At 44.0% G+C, this 18,651-nt stretch overlaps 1 protein-coding gene across 1 annotated transcript; it reads left to right on the forward strand.

Annotated features, from left to right (window-relative positions):
* The first annotated feature begins 8,063 nt into the window (after positions 1 to 8,063).
* Positions 8,064 to 11,088, forward strand: Mcpt8l3 (mast cell protease 8-like 3). Its single transcript, NM_001433036.1, has 5 exons — positions 8,064 to 8,197; positions 9,366 to 9,516; positions 9,841 to 9,973; positions 10,196 to 10,450; positions 10,861 to 11,088. Exons 1-5 carry the CDS (start codon positions 8,143 to 8,145, stop codon positions 11,011 to 11,013), a joined length of 747 nt encoding a protein of 248 aa, NP_001419965.1. The 5' UTR covers positions 8,064 to 8,142; the 3' UTR covers positions 11,014 to 11,088.
* The last annotated feature ends 7,563 nt before the right edge of the window (positions 11,089 to 18,651 follow it).

The raw sequence follows: 18,651 nt of genomic DNA on the forward strand, positions 1-18,651 counted from the left end.
GATGTCAGCTGAGACAGACTCATGTGGAGGTTTGCTAAGTTACACTCACATGCTGAGGCAAGACTCGTGGTGAGGCAAGATCTGTGGAGGACACATGATGCTTGGAGGGAGTATACAAAGGACCTAAGGGAGTGAAGGGAGCTGGAAGCTTGTCTTGGCAAGCTTGGGTTGCCTGTAGAGCTAGTTGTGGAGTGGTTGTTGGTCTCAAGTCTTAGCTGATCTTCTCTTTCCTGAGAGGGGCATAGCTGAGAACTTTTCCTAGAGTTCCTGTTGGTCCTGGTCCCTCCTGCTGACTCATGCCAATTCAACTGAGGCCTGGCTGTTCCTGTTAGGTCATGCCACCCCTGCTGCTCTCCTGACACTACGTAACTGGAGAGCTGATGTATCTGTAATGTGTTTGTGAGCATTAACTGCCATGGCTGACCTGTGAACTGAACTGCTGATTTTCTAACAGTCAAGATGGGATTTGCTCCAAAGAAGTATGTCTAACCAGGTCCACTTTCCCCGTATTCTTTTTTTTTCCAATTACCTCTAGTGGGTGTTAAGCTATAAAGGAGGATAAAGTGTTTAAGAAACATCATTAAAAGTAAGCCTTGAAAAAAATGAAAGTTACACACCAGTATGCCAAGCTTTTCATAGTATAATCTAAAACTACTAAATGTTAGCTTGGAGTTACATTTGTGCACAGAATATAGCTGAACATAAATTACTTCTAGTATCACAATATTAACTGTCTTCTAAACTGGACACAATAATAAATACCTCTAACCCTTTTTCTTGGGAGGCACAGGGAGGAGGAGCAGGATTCAAGACATAGCCTAGTCTACATATGGGGTTCAAGGCTAACCTGGACTACATGAAAGCATGTCTCTAATAAAAAATGAAAGAGGATAGGGGAGTAGAAGGGAAAGAGGACTAAAAGAAGGAAAGAGAGGGAAAGGGGGAGGAAGAGAGGAAATTAACCCCTCCTGGGTGGCAGCTCTCCCTGACACAGCTGCATGCACTCTACAATGTGATAGCCCGGCTTTCCCAACAGCCTTACAATGTTGTAGATGATATTTTGAGCATACACTGTATAAAATATCATGCTGTGAATTGATAAACCTTTTGAGCGGTTTGTTATGGCTCATGTCTTTGAACACTAGGTCTGCACCTACTGGTACTACATTTGGAAGGTTGTAGAACCCTAAGAGTTGCAGCATCATGGGAGGAAGTTGTTTGCTGCAGGCTGGTTGTCAAGTTTGTGTTAGAGTCCCACTTCCTGTCTGCTGATGCAGTGCGACTCATCCTTCACAGTCCTGCTGCAATGTCTTCCTAATGAACTTGTCCTCCAACTGTAACCCTGAGATGGGGACCTAATATGCCTTCCTTGACACAACACCATTGGTAGGTTTCATCAGTCACTGGCTTTAAATAAAGGCAGGATCTCCTCCCGACCCAATTCTTTTGTAACCAATCCCACTCCTGGCCTCATGACCTTCACAGCATATTTGAACTCTCCAGTACACAACATATAAAGTAGACAAGGGAGGTAGCAGAGACAGCAGAATTCTGGGAAATTATAGCAGAAAAAGAGAATGCACACAAATCATGGGGTCAGTGTTTATGAGGTTGATGTCCTGCTGGGAAGTGAACTTTATCTCCTCCCTCATATAGAACCAAGCCAAGAAACATAACCCAAGGCTGGAGGACCTGAGCCATTAAGTTATGGCGCTGGCATCCTAGTTCTCTATGACCTACCCCCCCCATTTTCTTTCTTCTTTCCGTTTTTATTAAACAAATCATTCCATTTCTTTTCTTTTCTTTTCTTTTTATTAACTTGAGTATTTCTTATTTACATTTCGAGTGTTATTCCCCTTCCCGCTTTCCGGGCAAACATCCCCCTAGTCCCTACCCCTCCCCTTCTTTATGGGTGTTCCCCTCCCCATCTTCCCACCATTGCTGCCCTCCCCCCAACAATCTAGTTCACTGGGGGTTCAGTCTTAGCAGGACCCAGGGCTTCCCCTTCCACTGGTGATCTTACTAGGATATTCATTGCTACCTATGAGGTCAGAGTCCAGGGTCAGTCCATGTATAGTCTTTAGGTAGTGGCTTAGTTCCTGGAAGCTCTGGTTGCTTGGCATTGTTGTACATATGGGGTCTCGAGCCCCTTCAAACTCTTCCAGTTCTTTCTCTGATTCCTTCAACGGGGTCCTATTCTCAGTTCAGTGGTTTGCTGCTGGCATTTGCCTCTGTATTTGCTGTATTCTGGCTGTGTCTCTCAGGAGCGATCTACATCCGGCTCCTGTTGGCCTGAACTTCTTTGCTTCATCCATCTTGTCTAATTGGATGGCTGTATATGTATGGGCCACATGTGGGGCAGGCTCTGAATGGGTGTTGCTTCTGTGTCTGTTTTAATCTTTGCCTCTCTATTCCCTGCCAAGGGTATTCTTGTTCCCCTTTTAAAGAAGGAGTGAAGCATTCACATTTTGATCATCCGTCTTGAGTTTCATTTGTTCTAGGCATCTAAGGTAATTCAAGCATTTGGACTAATAGCCACTTATCAATGAGTGCATACCATGAGTGTTTTTCTGTGATTGGGTTAGCTCACTCAGGATGATATTTTCCAGTTCCAACCATTTGCCTACGAATTTCATAAAGTCATTGTTTTTGATAGCCGAGTAATATTCCATTGTGTAGATGTACCACATTTTCTGTATCCATTCCTCTGTTGAAGGGCATCTGGGTTCTTTCCAGCTTTTGGCTATTATAAACAAGGCTGTGATGAACATAGTGGAGCACGTGTCTTTTTTATATGTTGGGGCATCTTGTGGGTATATGCCCAAGAGAGGTGTAGCTGGATCCTCAGGCAGTTCAATGTCCAAATTTCTGAGGAACCTCCAGACTGATTTCCAGTATGGTTGTACCAGTCTGCAATCCCACCAACAATGGAGGAGTGTTCCTCTTTCTCTGCATCCTCTCCAGCATCTGTTGTCACCTGAGTTTTTGATCTTCATTTCTTTACATCTCAAATGATATCGTATTTCTCAGTTTCCCCTCCAACAACATCCCATTCCAACATATCCCACTACCCAGGTACCCCTCTGCCAGCTCCCAACCCATAACCACCCACACCACTCCACTTTGCCTATATGGAGTGTGCTTGCCCACCTACCTCACTCTCCTGCCACACTGCTCCAGCATCCCCCTACACTGGGACATCAAGCCTCTCGGAACTAAGGGCCTCCCTTTCCATTGATGGCTGGCAAGGCCATCCTCTGCTACATATGTATCTGGAGCCATGAGTCCCTCCAGGTACTTTGGTTGGTGGCTTAGGATCAGGGAGAACTGGGTGGTCAGACCAGCCTATGTTATTTTTCCAATGGGATTGCCATCCACCTCAGCTCCTCCAGTCCTTCTGCCAATGAGGAAGGTAAGGTGACTGCCCCCGTCCCCAAACAAAGATGTGGCATCAAGCCCTAGACCTAATTGCAAGCTGAAATTGGTACGTAGAAGAGGGAGAGGCTCCCTCTTATCCACTCATTAATTTCCCCTCTTCCCCACCTCCAACAGGGAGACTCTGGAGGACCTTTCCTGTGTGTTGTGATAGCCCAAGGCATTGCATCCTATGTACATCAGAATGCAAAACCCCCTGCTGTCTTCACCAGAATCTCCCATTATTGGCCCTGGATCAAAAACATCTTGAGGGAGAATTATTAACTCTGGAAGTCAGGCCTATGAGGAAATCTGGAGCTGGAACAGTGCAGGTTTTCTGTGCCATGTGATTGGCCTGTCTACTCCCTGCTGAAGCCTTGCGAGAGCCCTGGGCTTCCAGAGGGTCTTACAGGCCACAGAAGGTCCTAAATGTCAATAAACCTCACTAAAGACCCAGATTCTAGACTGCAGTGTGTGTCTCCTCTCAGCTGCTTTCTTCTCCCTGGGCACAGCAACCTCATTCCCAGCTGATTTGGAGGAGGCTGTGAGGGGGGCAGGGATGATATGAAGGAGCAGGCAGAGACAGAAGGATACTGACTGAAACAGACAGAGAAAAGGAAAATAACAAAGGCAAGAGTTTTCCCAGAAGGCAAATTCTGTGCATCCTGCTTAAGCAAGAAATCATACTCAATCCTTAGGTTAATGCTTCTGTTTCTCTGTTTCTCTGTTTCTCTGTTTGTTTCTCTGTTTCTCTGTTTCAGTTTCTCTGATTCTCCATTTCTCTGTTTCTCTGTTTCTCCATTTCTCTGTTTCTCTGTTTGTTTCTCTGTTTCTTTGTTTCTCTGTTTGTTTCTCTGTTTGTCTCTTTCTCTGTTTCTCTGTTTCTCTCTCTCTCTCTCTCTCTCTCTCTCCCTCTCTCTCTCTCTCTCTCTCTCTCTCTCTCTCTCTCTCACCAATTTTTGAAAGCTCCTGTGCATGTTTTGGTCACATCTGTTGTACTGTAATGATAAAAATCTGTTTCATCCACTACAGTGGATTATTGTAAACGCAACTGGCTGGTGACTTCTGCCAAAGTTGCTCTTGGTGTGTTTTTATTGTTTTGTTGTTGCTGCAAATGACACATCTGTTGCAATTCTTAATCTGAGGAACACATGGACATGCATCGTTAGGGGCAGTAACGTCTACTGCAGTGAACACAATCATGTCACACTGAGGGTATCCTGCTCATTGGGATTGGAGTGCAGGAGGTAGGACCTACTGTAGACACCTTGGGAAGGCAGAGTTTTGTCACAAAGTAGGAAAAAGTTCTAAGAGCATTGTCTTTAGAGAAGTATCCATGGTCAGTAATACGTCACATGTTCAATCTTCTCTTCCTAAGGAATGTTGTTGCATCTGGCTGATCCATCTCTACGGATGAGGGAAAATTCCCCGTGTATTTAGACGGGAGGTTGACTAAGAAGAAACCCAATCTCACAGGATGACTCCCTCTTGTAGCGTACCTGAGTGTGCATGTTTGGAATAATACAATCCTTCATGATGATGGTACAGAAGATAGTGATGTGCAGAAGTGAACCCAAGATAAAAGCATCCTCACATTTCTAGGAAAGACCACCTAATCTATAGCCATAGTAACAAGTAGAAACTAAAACCACATTTTCTACTCCCTTTCTCTTTTGGTAAATGCCTGTGCACTTGGGAAAAGATTGCCAGAGACATCTTCACCTCTTCCTGTCAAGAGACAATTTTTTAAGTCTAAAATGTTTGTTTTAGAAATTTCATGCAGGAGTATTTTATTTATAGCACTATCATGCCTCCCTTTCCCCCTCACGTCCCTTTCATGTTGTATTTTCATTGCCTTGTGGGGAAGACCACATGGCGGAGGGATGAATGGAGGCCTTCAGCTCTAAGCCCATGGCATGGGGGACTAGTTTGTGGGACACAGCTGAGATCTGCACCTATTGACTCTTCAGAATCTTACCTTTCAAAGAAGAACTAAATACCCATAATAACGGGAAAAGGTTTGTCAGTCCTTAGAGACACTGAAACTGCTGGAGAAGAAAGGGGGATGGCAGGCAGAGGATTAGAAGGAGGAGAGTAGGATGAACTTGGTGAGTATCTTCAACTTTCATGAGGAATGCAACATGGACAGTGGGACAGTCCTCTCCTGAGTCACCCAAAAGCAGGAGTGGGACTCACAGGGATGTACCCTGCTCACACATGGGCAGGCTCAATAGCAGCTGCCTCCTTGCTGAGAGATGGCTTAGGAACATGATATGGTTCCCAATGAGGGGCTGTTTAAAAAGAGCACACAGTTGTGGTAAGGTCTCTTAAGTCTGGGATGCCTCTCATATGATTGTGTCATGCTATCTGTCATTTGTCTGATTGTCTATCAGTTCTCGGTATCAGTCCATGCTTACCAGACAGTTTCGTCGTCTTAGCCTACAATCTATTCATGGTTTCCTCATATCTGGGAGGGGGTTAAAGAGCTACACTAGCACAGTCAGTCCTTTTCCCAGGACTCTGTGGAGCTCATCTAGCGAACCACTGCTGCCCATGTGAAGCTCCCCATCTCCTGACCCAGTGTGACAGGGTCAGAGGCCCCGACCTCAGTGAATGCTGTTATCTCTCCTCCGGTTTCTTTTAGGGTGGGTACTGCCTCAATGGAGGGGCACTTGGGACTCCTCCATTAGCTCTTCAGGATCAGAAATCAAAGATTTCCCAGATAGGTTTTTCAATGTTTTGGGAGTCTGTTTCAAGCCCTTGTTCTCCTTCCTCATTCATTTGAGTTTGGAGACATAAAGTGGTATGACCTTCATCACCGTATGGATTAGACCACAGGGAGGGCTGATAAACTGACGTTTCAACCCTACACTTCCGGAACAGAGGTCAATGCGCTCACTTAGTGTTTCCCATCTGACAACCCAGACCTGAGTGGGAACAGAGAAGTACAGGGATAAAATAGGTCTGGAAAGAGGTGATAAGAAGCTTTTTACTAAGACTTCTCTTTTCTCCTGTCAACACGGAGACCCTGGGGAGATCTCTTGGTGTTTTTGTGGTTTGGTTTCATTTTTTAAATTCTTTAATCTGTTTTTACAGTCCAGTCTTTATCCCCCACCCGGTCCTCCCAGCAAACACTCCATGCCATACCTTCTCTCCCTGCAACTTCCTCCTCCAAGATGTCTCCAACCCCCACCTCCACCCTACCAGATTTCCCCATTCTCCGAGGCCTCAAATCTCTCCAGGTTTAGGTTCATCTTCTCTCACGGAGTCCAGAACAGGCAGTCCTCTGCTGTATATCTGTTGAGGGCCTCATATCAGATCGTGTATGCTGCCTGGTTGGTGGTTCCATGTCTGAGAGATCTTGGGCATCCAGGTCAGTTGAGACTTCTAGGCCACCTTCCTCATTAGCTTCTTACAGTTTTTCCCTAATTCAACCACAGGGGTCCTCTTGGGGACCTTTTTTGTGATGGAGTGGTCTAGGACCTTGTCAGTTATATCTAATATCCTTGGACACCTCCTTAACATTCACCAGAACCACCAGCTTTAATACTTTGTATTCAGAAAACAACGGAATTTCTTAAACAATTCTTGAATGCCAACGCTGTGTCTGGGCCAGTGTTTTGCATTCTGTGTTACAAATATTTGAGTCTTAATAAAGAAATCTGTATCAGGAAAGGGATGACATTGCTTCTTTTCATGGGTGTGGAGCTTAAAACAATCTTGTACACCACCTTCTTTTCACCCTTTTATATCTCGTGGTTTCTGTTGCCAGATATTCTCAGAAAGTTACTGTATGATGTCTGTTCACTAACCCCATCATAAAAGCACATATCAAGGCTAGTCATGTCAGTCCTGGAAAGTCTTGCCCTTGTCTGGGATGCCCTCTTTCTTTCTAAATTCTTCTTCTATTTAACCAATTACTAAGGGTGAGGAAGATGAAAAGATTTTGCCTCCCACTCTCTTCCTTCCTCTAAGGACTGTCTATTGTCCTGGGAATCCACTGTTCTCTGATACTTCCTCCAGGTTGCCTGGTCCAGCTCCAGCAAGGCCTCTCTACCTCATCTTAGAACAGTAGCCAACTCTCTTCACCTTGCCCAAAGGCAGACTGGAGATGACACAGGACAGTCCCAGTATGTACATCAGAAACTTCAGAAGGGGACTAAATTGTTGACTGCCCAGGCCAGTATGTAGACTCATTCCTCTGCAGCAGGGCCAGGTCAGCACCTCTCATATAATATTTCTTGACTCAGAGCCCTGGTGTGAGTTTAGAGTCACAAGGCTTAAATCTGAAACCAAAAGTCCTTGTGCCAACAACAACAACAACAACCACAACAACACACCTCATAGAGAGTAGCATGGGGTTTAGATATGTTGTTTTTAAAGGAGACAATTAACCTGATCACAGTCTCAAGTCACAGAGGCATCCTCCAGCTATACCCTGAGCAGGAGAGGAGACTTGCCCTCTGCCTCGTGCGGAAGGCCTCAACAGGCTCTTCTGCCCTTCTCAGTGTCCAGCATTCCTGTGGGGAACGTGGTCGTGCTCACCATCAACTGACAATAGTATGTTTCCTGTGCCTTCACCACAGAGATGTGGCAAGAGCTTGGATCTTAAATATCACAAAGGAAATATGAGGTCTCTGGCTCTGCGCCTCTTTCCTCACCTGATGGTTTAAAAGTTGTGAGAAGTAACGAAGTGACCAGTTGAGACCTGGTCAGACCCTGAAGAGGATGTTCCTGTTCCTATTCTTCCTGGAGGTCATTCTACCAGTCAACACTGAAGGAGGTAATCAGCCATCTGCACTCCTAGAAATGTGCCATGCGGCTCCCAGCACTGACACCTGCATGGTGCTCAGTCGGGCTGTATCTAAGATCTACTCCTGACTTCGTTCATCTGAGAAGTTAGCTGATCCCAAGCACTAGCAATGGATAAATAGGACCCCAAAAGCACAGTGAACTACTTGCAGTGGCACCTGGTGAGTGAGACCTTAGTCACCTAAAAGTGACAGATTATGAAAATATCATAGGACCCCACTAGAAGCTGCAGTTGAAAATGAGGGCTGGAAGCTCCAATTGTACAAAACTCAGAGCAAACAGCTTTACCCAGGGGCTGCCACCTGGATTAAGACTAGAAGAATTCTTCTACACAGGTTTCCAGGGTCACCCTGCTCTTGTCTCTGTTCTTCTGAACCATACAGGTCCACCATGACACTTAGCCACAATCTAACAGAGCCAACAAAGTGTAGCTTCATTTCTTCTCTACAGCTTGATGGAGACAGGCAGACACAGGATCCTCCAACCCATTTCTTCTCCTCTCTATGATCCCTACCAGTCTTCTATGTGCTCCCTTCTTCATCCTGAAGGCTATCTCAGTGCCTTAGGAAGACCAATCTATGCTGAAGTTCAGATGCATTAGGAGGCCTCCTCCCAGCCTCTCACTTAGCACACTTGAGAGGGGCTCAGTGGTTATACAACAATCCTGCCTCTAAGTGGAGTTCTTAGTACATACCATGAATCAGAACAGAGGCAAAGCAGCCAGAGTTTTCTACCTCAACATCATGCTTACTAAGTGAGCAGGACAGCAGCTGAATCATGAGACGGGAACAACTGTAGCTGTGTGGAATGTGTCTACATCTACTGCACAATGTATGCTGAATTTGACCTTAATGTGTTCACAAGATTTGATTTGAATCAAGAGAAAGTCTTGGAATTATCATGACTACAGGTTGAAATGGAAAACCAGGGGAAAGTGATGCCACGCATATGGCTCTGCACCATCCCTCGCAGCATCCGAGCGCCCTTTCTCATTGTGTGATGGCCCCACAACAGGATCTTTTTTCCCTCTGTGTCAAGTCCACAGACTTGCCAAGCATGAAATGTCCCTTATCCTAGCCTCCAGGATTGTTGCACAGTTTCAACGAGCACCAAGATTCAGAATAAGCTTTCTTTTTCAGGAGAGATCATATGGGGTACAGAGTCCAAACCCCACTCCCGGCCCTATATGGCATCCATAACGTTTTATGATAGTAATTCAGACCTCAATCACTGTGGTGGTTTCCTGGTGGCAAAAGACATCGTAATGACAGCAGCTCAGTGTAATGGAAGGTAAGGAGAATCAAGTGGGTCTTTGATGCCTGGGACTGACCAAATAACAACAGATCCTGGCTGTCCGTAAACACGTAGAGCCAAAGGTGAAGATCAACCAGACTTTGTCCTATTTGACCTAAAGTGGTTGTGAAACTCAGGACCAGATTGTGTCAGTGAAGAGTCTGAATGGCTGGGTGGTTATTGAAGACCAATGCAACAAGTTCCCCATAAATTCTTGCTATTTGACTCAGGCAAGCTCTGCCTTACTCTGAGCCCTCAGCCTGCATTTCGGGTACTGCTTCATTGCTCCTGCCTTGCACTTAACCCATCTTCTTTTCACAGCAATATAAAAGTAACCTTAGGTGCTCACAATATCAAGAAACAAGAAAACACCCAGGTCATCTCTGTTGTAAAAGCCAAACCTCACGAGAACTATCACAAACATTCACAGTTTAATGACATCATGCTCCTGAAGGTACCGTTTTGCCAATCTCTGGTTTACTCCCACAGATCACTAGCGTATCAGTCCCATATTTTCTTCTTAGTGGCTGATCTATTGGTCCTACGGCAATAGAATGGGGCTACAGTGGGATTGGGGGAGCTTTGAAAATGGGGAAGATATGGGCAACCTCATGACTGGTTTAAGCTTGCTGAGAGTACCAGACCTTAACTGGCATTCTTCCATCTTTCCGACCAGTTGGAACGCAAAGCTCAGCTCAATGGTGCTGTGAAGACTATTGCCCTTCCTAGGAGCCAGGACTCGGTGAAACCTGGGCAGGTGTGCACAATGGCAGGTTGGGGGACCTTGGCCAATTGTACGTTGTCTAACACACTTCAAGAAGTGAATCTAGAAGTTCAAAAAGGCCAGAAGTGCCAAGGCATGTCTGAAGACTACAACGACTCCATCCAGCTTTGTGTGGGAAACCCCAATGAGATGAAGGCTACTGCTGGGGTAAGGACATAACCATTTTTAAATGTTTTCCCAAGGACAGAGTGATACCTCAGACACACAGCCAGGCCTTCTCCAGCTGCAATACCATGGGTAGTCTAAAGAACATGCAGGGAACAACATATGGGGATCTGGCATTTTCCCTCAGTCACTCTTTTGTCCTTTTGCCATAGGAAAATGGAAGAGCTAAGTCTAGTTGGCCTGAAGGAAGGACACAGCCAAGCCAGATACACTAGTCAGTGAGTCACAGACTCTCTACTCTGTCCTGTTCAGAACAGAGGTCAATAGGGGCACTAGTGTTTCCCATCTGAAAACTAGGCCTTAGTGGAAACAGAGAAGAACATGTAGAAGATGGGTCTGGAAAGAGGTGATAGGAGACTATTCAATAAGACCTCCCCTTTTTCTGTCTACAGGGAGACTCAGGGGGTCCCGTTGTGTGTGATGGAGTGGCCCAGGGCATTGTCAGTTATCGCTTGTGTACTGGGACACTTCCTCGAGTATTCACCAGAATCTCCAGCTTTATACCGTGGATTCAGAAAACAATGAAAGTCCTTCTACAATCCTAGAACACAAAATCTGTGTCTGGGCCAATGTCCAGCATCCTGGGGTATGGCTATCTGAGTCTTAATAAAGAAATCTGTCTGCAGTAAAGAGATGGTGCTGCTGTCTTCCATGAGTGCAGAGCTTAAAACATTTTTATACGCCACCTTCTTCTTCACCCTCTTTTGTCTCATGGTTTCTGTCTTCAGAGACTCTCATAAAGCTTGTGCGTCAAACCTGTGCAATGACCCCATCATAATAGCACATATAAAGGCCAGGACGGTCAGTCCTGGAAAGTCCTACCTTTGTCTGAGAAGGATGCCTTCTTTCTTTCTAAATTCTTCTTCACCCCTTACAGACTTTTGAGGATGAGAAGGATCAAAAGATTTTGCCTCCCACTCTCTTCATTCCCCTAAGGTCTGTCTATGGTCCTGGGAAATCTACTGTACTTGGGTATTTCCCCAATGTCGCCTAGTCCAGGTCCAGCAAGGCCTCTCTACCAAGCTGTCACCTCATCTTAGAACTGTAGCCACCTCTCTTCTCCTTGCCCAAAGGGACTCAGGAGATGAAACAGGACAATCCCAGTATGCAAATCAGAAGCTTTAGAAAGGGACCAAATTGTTGAATGCCCACTCCAGTATGCAGACTCATTGTTCTGCAGCAGGTCCAGGCCAGCACATCTCATAATATTTCTTGGCTCAGAGCCCTGGTGTGAGTTTAGAGTCACGAGCAATCCACTGACTAACTAGTGTCTTAGTCACCTTGTGTACCCAGTCATGGAGGCAGCTCAATATCTTTTAAAACACACACACACACACACACACACACACACACACACACACACACACACACACACTTTTTCACATGTACTCCCTGCATCGTGAACATTCCCAACCCCTCTCAGCTCCATATCATCTCTGTATACCCTAGGCTTTCCTCACAAATATCTCTCTCATGTTCATGTCTATGTGCTGAGTTTTGTAACCCACTAAGGTTAACAATGACCAGCTGTGTAACTGAGTTTGCATCTTTCCATTGGAGCCTGGTTGGCTCAGCAGAGGACACTCAACTAAACACAGTGACTTCCTCCTCCCCTCCCAGAAACTATCAATAGGCAGTATTCAAGAGATAACGAGTGGGACTCCTCAAGTCCCTCCCCTTCCTTGACTGGTTGTTGATTGGATTAGTCTTATGTGGCCCAGGACCAGGAACTACAGCAGGCATGAACTGATGATGGTCATGACTGTATCCAGTCTAGAGAATGGAGTTTGAGCCCTTACCCTGTCTTCCAGCTCTTGCCTACTTCTCATGCTCCCACATTAGTGTTCCCTGAGTCCTTGAAAGTGTGGGCTAAGTGACTTGTTTAGGGATGGACACACAACCACCACTTATTTCTGAATCTTGGTCCCCAGGGATCTCTGCATTCACCCCACTATTCTTCAGAAGGAGAGGTGTCTCTGAGTAAGGCTGGGATCCACTTTTGTCTATGGGGAAAGCATGGGTATTTGGAAGGCAGTTTGCTGCTATGTAAGTTTACTTCCCTGTATGTTTCTAGCCAGGCTGACATTACCAGGCATTGGTCCCCTCTACCATGGTGTGGGTTTTGAATCTGATTACAGGGCAGTTGGTTATCATCAAAACACAGAAGCTGATATTGCACATGTGGGCACATCTGACTTTTCTTTTGGTTCCTTTATACTTTTTAATATCAACTAATTCTCCCCTCCTGCCTACACCGTCAGCTTTCAACCCCTTGCCCCTCTTACTGCCTAAATCTTTGTACTTTGGTATTCCCTTTCCTTACTACCTATGTTTTCCTAATCCTCCTCCTTGAATGTAATCTCTACTGTCTCTTTTTCTCTTTTCTGGTTTCCAGTTACTCCTTGTTAGACACACAAAACCATAAATTAACATAGCTGGGATCCTCATATGAGAGAGAACGTGAGGGTTTTGTGCTTGGAGTCCTGGGATATCTCACTCAGAAAGAAACAAAATTGCCATTCCATCCATTTTGCTGAAATTTTTCCTTTTTTTATATGTAGCACATTTTTATTATCTATTCATCAGTTAGTGGGCTAGCAGGCTGCTTCTAGTTCCTAGTTTCTGTAAATACGGCAGCCATGAACACAGATGTGCAGATATCTATGTCCTAGCAAACAGAGTCCTTTGGACAAGTGCTCAGGAGTGACTTAGCCAGAACACGTGGTAATGTTAATTTAGGTTTTGGGGAGTTTTGGTGGTGGTGGTAGTGGTGGTGGCGGTGGTGATTTTTGAGAAATCTCAGGATTGATTTCCAATGTAGCTGCACCTCATTTACATTCTGAGGTAAATGTGAAAGGTTCTCTTCTCCCTATGTCTACACCAGCATCGGCTGTTCATATTCTTGATGATGACCATTGTACTGGAGTAATGAAGTGGAAACATAAGGGTTCTTTGGAAAGTCAGTTAGACAGTGTTTTCCTGGAGCAGGCATGTGAAAGTGGGCACAAATGTGAAAGACTCAGACAGACTTGTGAAGCAACATTTTGCTGAAGAGGACACAGGAGAGAGGTTGTTCTGCTAAAGCAAGCATGTGAACGGGCACAATGAAGGAGTCTCTGCTATCCACATACATGTATTGTTCTGCTTTATATCACATAGTTGTGTTGCATTTGTCAGGACTCCATAGAGAGAAACGCACCAAGAAACTTCTGGTGGTGTGCTGCAGGTTCTTGCTGCTTCCTCGGACTAGGGCTGTACTGATTCAAGAACTTGTTAAGGAAAGATACATGCTGAGGCAAGGCACGTGGAAGTCACGTGATGTTTGGAGGGTACAAATAGGACTCCATGGAGTGACAAGGACAGAGCTCAGCTTGATAGAACAGCTAGCTGTGCAACCCTTATGAGGCTCAAGTCTTTGCTGATCTCTGCTTCTCTGAGAAAGGCACAGCTGAAAACTTCTCCTGTTCGTCCTGTTCCTCCTGGTCTCTCCTGCTGACTCAAGCTGAGACTGAGGCCTGGCTGTTTCTACTAGGTTGTGTCACTCCTATTGCTAGCCTGACTCTACCAAACTGGACTGCTGGTGTATCTGTGAAGTATTTATGAGTGGATTGACCTGCCACTGCCTGCTAGCCTATGAACTAACTGCCAACTTCCAACAACACAGACAGGAGTTGCTCCAAAGAACCTTTCTAAACAGGTCCACTTCTCCTGGATCCTTTCTCTTCTACTACTGGTGGGTAGTGGACTACAAGGGAGGTTAAAGGATTTAAGAATCATCCTTAAAAATACAGTTTGAAAAAATTAAAATTATAAAATAGGATGAATCTTTTTTTTTTTTCGGAGCTGGGGACCGAACCCAGGGCCTTGTGCTTCCTAGGCAAGCGCTCTACCACTGAGCTAAATCCCCAACCCCAGTAGGATGAATCTTAAAGTGGCTTTAATCTAGATTTACCAAATGGTTAAGGATGTTGAAGACTTTTTAAAGTGTTTCTTACTGGACATTTTTGTTCCTTCTCTTTAGAGCTATTTGTTTAGGTCTGTTCCAGTCCCTATTTAATCTTTTTAGTTGGTTTTTATTTCTGCTTTTCTCTTGAGACGTTCGTACATGTGTACATGATAATCATATGTGTTCATCATTTCCCGCCATCTCACTCCCACCATATACTTCTTTACAATGCCCTTTCCACCTTCATAAAATAGAAGACAGAGAAGAACTCTAGGCCAAAGACATGGATACTATTCTCACTAAACTCATAGAAGAAAATTTCCCAAATACAAAGAAAGAGATACTCACCCAGGTAAGAAGGCCCCCAGAATGCTAAGTAAGTAGTACCAGGAGAGAAATTATTCATGATGTATTATAGACAACATGCTAAAACCATAGGCAAAGGAAAGAGTGCTGAAAGCTTCAAGAAGGGCTGAGTCACAACACGGGCAGACACATCACAGTAATAGCTACTTGCTTAATGGAAACTTTTTTTTTATTGACTTGAGTATTTCTTATTTACATTTCGAATGTTATTCCCTTTCCCGGTTTCCGAACAAACATCCCCCTAATCCCTCCCCCTCCCTTTCTTTATGGGTGTTCCCCTCCCCACCCTCCCACCATTGCCATCCTCCCCCCAACAATCACATTCACTGGGGGTTCAGTCTTAGCAGGACCAAGGGCTTCCCCTTCCACTGGTGATCTTACTAGGATATTCATTGCTACCTATGAGGTCAGAGTTCAGGGTCAGTCCATGTATAGTCTTTAGGTAGTGGCTTAGTCCCTGGAAGCTCTGGTTGCTTGGCATTGTTGTTCATAAGGGGTCTCGAGCCCCTTTAATCTCTTCCAATTCTTTCTCTGATTCCTCAACAGGGGTCCTATTCTCAGTTCAGTGGTTTGCTGTTGGCCTTCGGCTCTGTATTTGCTGTATTCTGGGTGTGTCTCTCAGGAGAGATGTACATCTGGCTCCTGTCCCCCTGCACTTCTTTGCTTCATTCATTGTGTCTAATTGCGTGGCTGTATATGTATGTGCCACATGTGGGGCAGGCTCTGGATGGGTGTTCCTTCTGCCTCTGTTTTAATCTTTGCCTCTCTATTCCCTGCCAAGGGTATTCTTGCTCCCCCTTTTAAAGAAGGAGTGAAGCATTCACATTTTGATCATCAGTCTTGAGTTTCATTTGTTCTAGGCAGCTAGGGTAATTCAAGCATTTGGGCTAATAGCCACTTATCAATGAGTGCATACCATGTGTGTTTTTCTGTGATTGGGTTACCTCACTCAGGATGATATTTTCCAGTTCCGACCATTTGCCTACGAATTTCATAAAGTCATTTTTTTGATAGCTGAGTAATATTCCATTGTGTAGAAGTACCACATTTTCTGTATCCATTCCTCTGTTGAAGGGCATCTGGGTCCTTTCCAGCTTCTGGCTATTATAAATAAGGCTGTGATGAACATAGTGGAGCACGTGTCTTTTTTATATGTTGGGGCATCTTGTGGGTATATTCCCAAGAGAGGTATAGCTGGATCCTCAGGCAGTTCAATGTCCAATTTTCTGAGGAAGCTCCAGACTGATTACCAGAATGGTTGTACCAGTCTGCAATCCCACCAACAATGGAGGAGTGTTCCTCTTTCTCCACATCCTCGCCAGCATCTGCTGTCATCTGAGTTTTTAATGTTAGCCATTCTCACTGGTGTGAGATGAAATCTCAGGGTCGTTTTGATTTGCATTTCCCTTATGACTAAAGATGTTGAACATTTCTTTAGGTGTTTCTCAGCCATTCGGCATTCCTCAGCTGTGAATTCTTTGTTTAGTTCTGAACCCCATTTTTTAATAGGGTTATTTGTCTCCCTGTGGTCTAACTTCTTGAGTTCTTTGTATATTTTGGATATAAGGGCTCTATCTGTTGTAGGATTGGTAAAGATCTTTTCCCAATCTGTTGGTTGCCATTTTGTCCTAACCACAGTGTCCTTTGCCTTACAGAAGCTTTGCAGTTTTATGAGATCCCATTTGTAGATTCTTGATCTTAGAGCATAAGCCATTGGTGTTTTGTTCAGGAAATTTTTTCCAGTGCCCATGTGTTCCAGATGCTTCCCTAGTTTTTATTCTATTAGTTTGAGTGTATCTGGTTTGATGTGGAGGTCCTTGATCCACTTGGACTGAAGCTTTTTACAGGGTGATAAGCATGGATCGATCTTCATTCTTCTACATGTTGACCTCCAGTTGAACCAGCACCATTTGCTGAAAATGCTATCTTTTTTCCATTTGATGGTTTTGGCTCCTTTGTCAAAAATCAAGTGCCCATAGGAGTGTGGGTTCATTTCTGGGTCTTCAATTCTGTTCCATTGGTCCATCTGTCTGTCTCTGTACCAATACCATGCAGTTTTTATCACTATTGCTCTGTAATACTGCTTGAGTTCACGGATAGTGATTCCCCCTGAAGTCCTTTTATTTTTGAGGATAGTTTTAGCTATCCTGGGTTTTTTGTTATTCCAGATGAATTTGCAAATTGTTCTGTCTAACTCTTTGAAAAATTGGATTGGTATTTTGATGGGGATTGCATTGAATCTGTAGATCGCTTTTGGTAAAATGGTCATTTTTACTATATTAATCCTGCCAACCCATTAGCATGAGAGATCTTTCCATCTTCAGAGGACTTCTTCAATTTCTTTCTTCAGAGTCTTGAAGTTCTTATTGTACAGATCTTTTACATGCTTGGTTAAAATCACACCGAGGTACTTTATATTATTTGGGTCTATTATGAAGGGTGTCGTTTCCCTAATTTCTTTCTCAGCTTGTTCTTTTTTGTGTAGAGGAAGGCTACTGATTTATTTGAGTTAATTTTATACCCAGCCACTTTGCTGAAGTTGTTTATCAGCTTTAGTAGTTCTCAGGTGGAACTTTTGGGATTACTTAAATGTACTATCATATCATCTGCATATAGTGATATTTTGACTTCTTCTTTTCTGATCTGTATCCCCTTGACCTCCTTTTGTTGTCTGATTGCTCTGGCTAGAACTTCAAGAACTATATTGAATAAGTAGGGAGAGAGTGTGCAGTCTTGTCTGGTCCCTGATTTTAGTGGGATTGCTTCAACTTTCTCTCCATTTAGTTTAATGTTAGCAACTGGTTTGCTGTATATGGCTTTTACTATGTTTAGGTATGGCCCTTGAATTCCTATTCTTTCCAGGCCTTTTATCATGAAGGGGTGTTGAATTTTGTCAAATGCTTTCTCAGCATCTAATGAAATGATCATGTGGTTTTGTTCTTTCAGTTTGTTTACATAATGGATCATGTTGATGGTTTTCCGTATATTAAACCATCCCTGCATGCCTGGGATGAAGCCTACTTGATCATGGTGGATGATTTTTTTGATGTGCTCTTGGATTCAGTTTGCCAGAATTTTATTGAGTATTTTTGCGTCAATATTCATAAGGGAAATTGGTCTGAAGTTCTCTTTCTTCGTTGGGTCTTTGTGTGGTTTAGGTATAAGAGTAATTGTGGCTTCATAGAAGGAATCTGTAGTGCTCCATCTGTTTCAATTTTGTGGAATAATTTGGATAATATTGGTACGAGGTCTTCTATGAAGGTCTGATATAATTCTGCCCTAAACCCGTCTGGATCTGGGCTCTTTTTGCTTGGGAGACCTTTAATGACTGCTTCTATTTCCTTAGGAGTTATGGAGTTGTTTAACTGGTTTATCTGTTTCTGATTTAATTTCGGTACCTGGTATCTGTCTAGGAAATTGTCCATTTCCTGCAGAATTTCATGTTTTGTTGAATATAGGCTTTTGTAGTAAGATCTGATGATTTTTTGAATTTCCTCTGAATCTGTAGTTTTGTCTTTCTTTTCATTTCTGATTTTATTAATTTCGACACACTCTCTGTGTCCTCTCGTTAGTCTGGCTAAGGGTTTATCTATCTTGTTGATTTTCTCAAAGAACCAACTTTTGGTTCTGTTGATTCTTTCTATGGTCCTTTTTGTTTCTATTTGGTTGATTTCAGCTCTGAGTTTGATTATTTCCTGCCTTCTACTCCTCCTGGGTGTGTTTGCTTCTTTTTGTTCTAGAGCTTTTAGGTGTGCTGTCAAGCTGCTGACATATGCTCTTTCCTGTTTCTTTCTGCAGGCACTCAGCGCTATGAGTTTTCCTCTTAGCACAGCTTTCATTGTGTCCCATAAGTTTGGGTATGTTGTACCTT

Source organism: Rattus norvegicus, chromosome 15 (genome assembly GCF_021556685.1).
Source record: "Rattus norvegicus strain SHRSP/BbbUtx chromosome 15, alternate assembly SHRSP_T2T, whole genome shotgun sequence".
In the NCBI taxonomy this organism is placed as follows: Eukaryota; Metazoa; Chordata; class Mammalia; order Rodentia; family Muridae; genus Rattus; species Rattus norvegicus.

Excerpts from the sequence above, each read along its gene's own strand:
- Mcpt8l3 (NM_001433036.1), top strand. The coding sequence starts at position 8,143 with ATGTTCCTGTTCCTATTCTTCCTGGAGGTCATTCTACCAGTCAACACT. Across the intron at positions 8,198-9,365 it reads ACCAGTCAACACTGAAGGAG|GAGAGATCATATGGGGTACA; the intron begins GTAATCAGCCAT and ends TTTCTTTTTCAG. Across the intron at positions 9,974-10,195 it reads ATGACATCATGCTCCTGAAG|TTGGAACGCAAAGCTCAGCT; the intron begins GTACCGTTTTGC and ends CTTTCCGACCAG.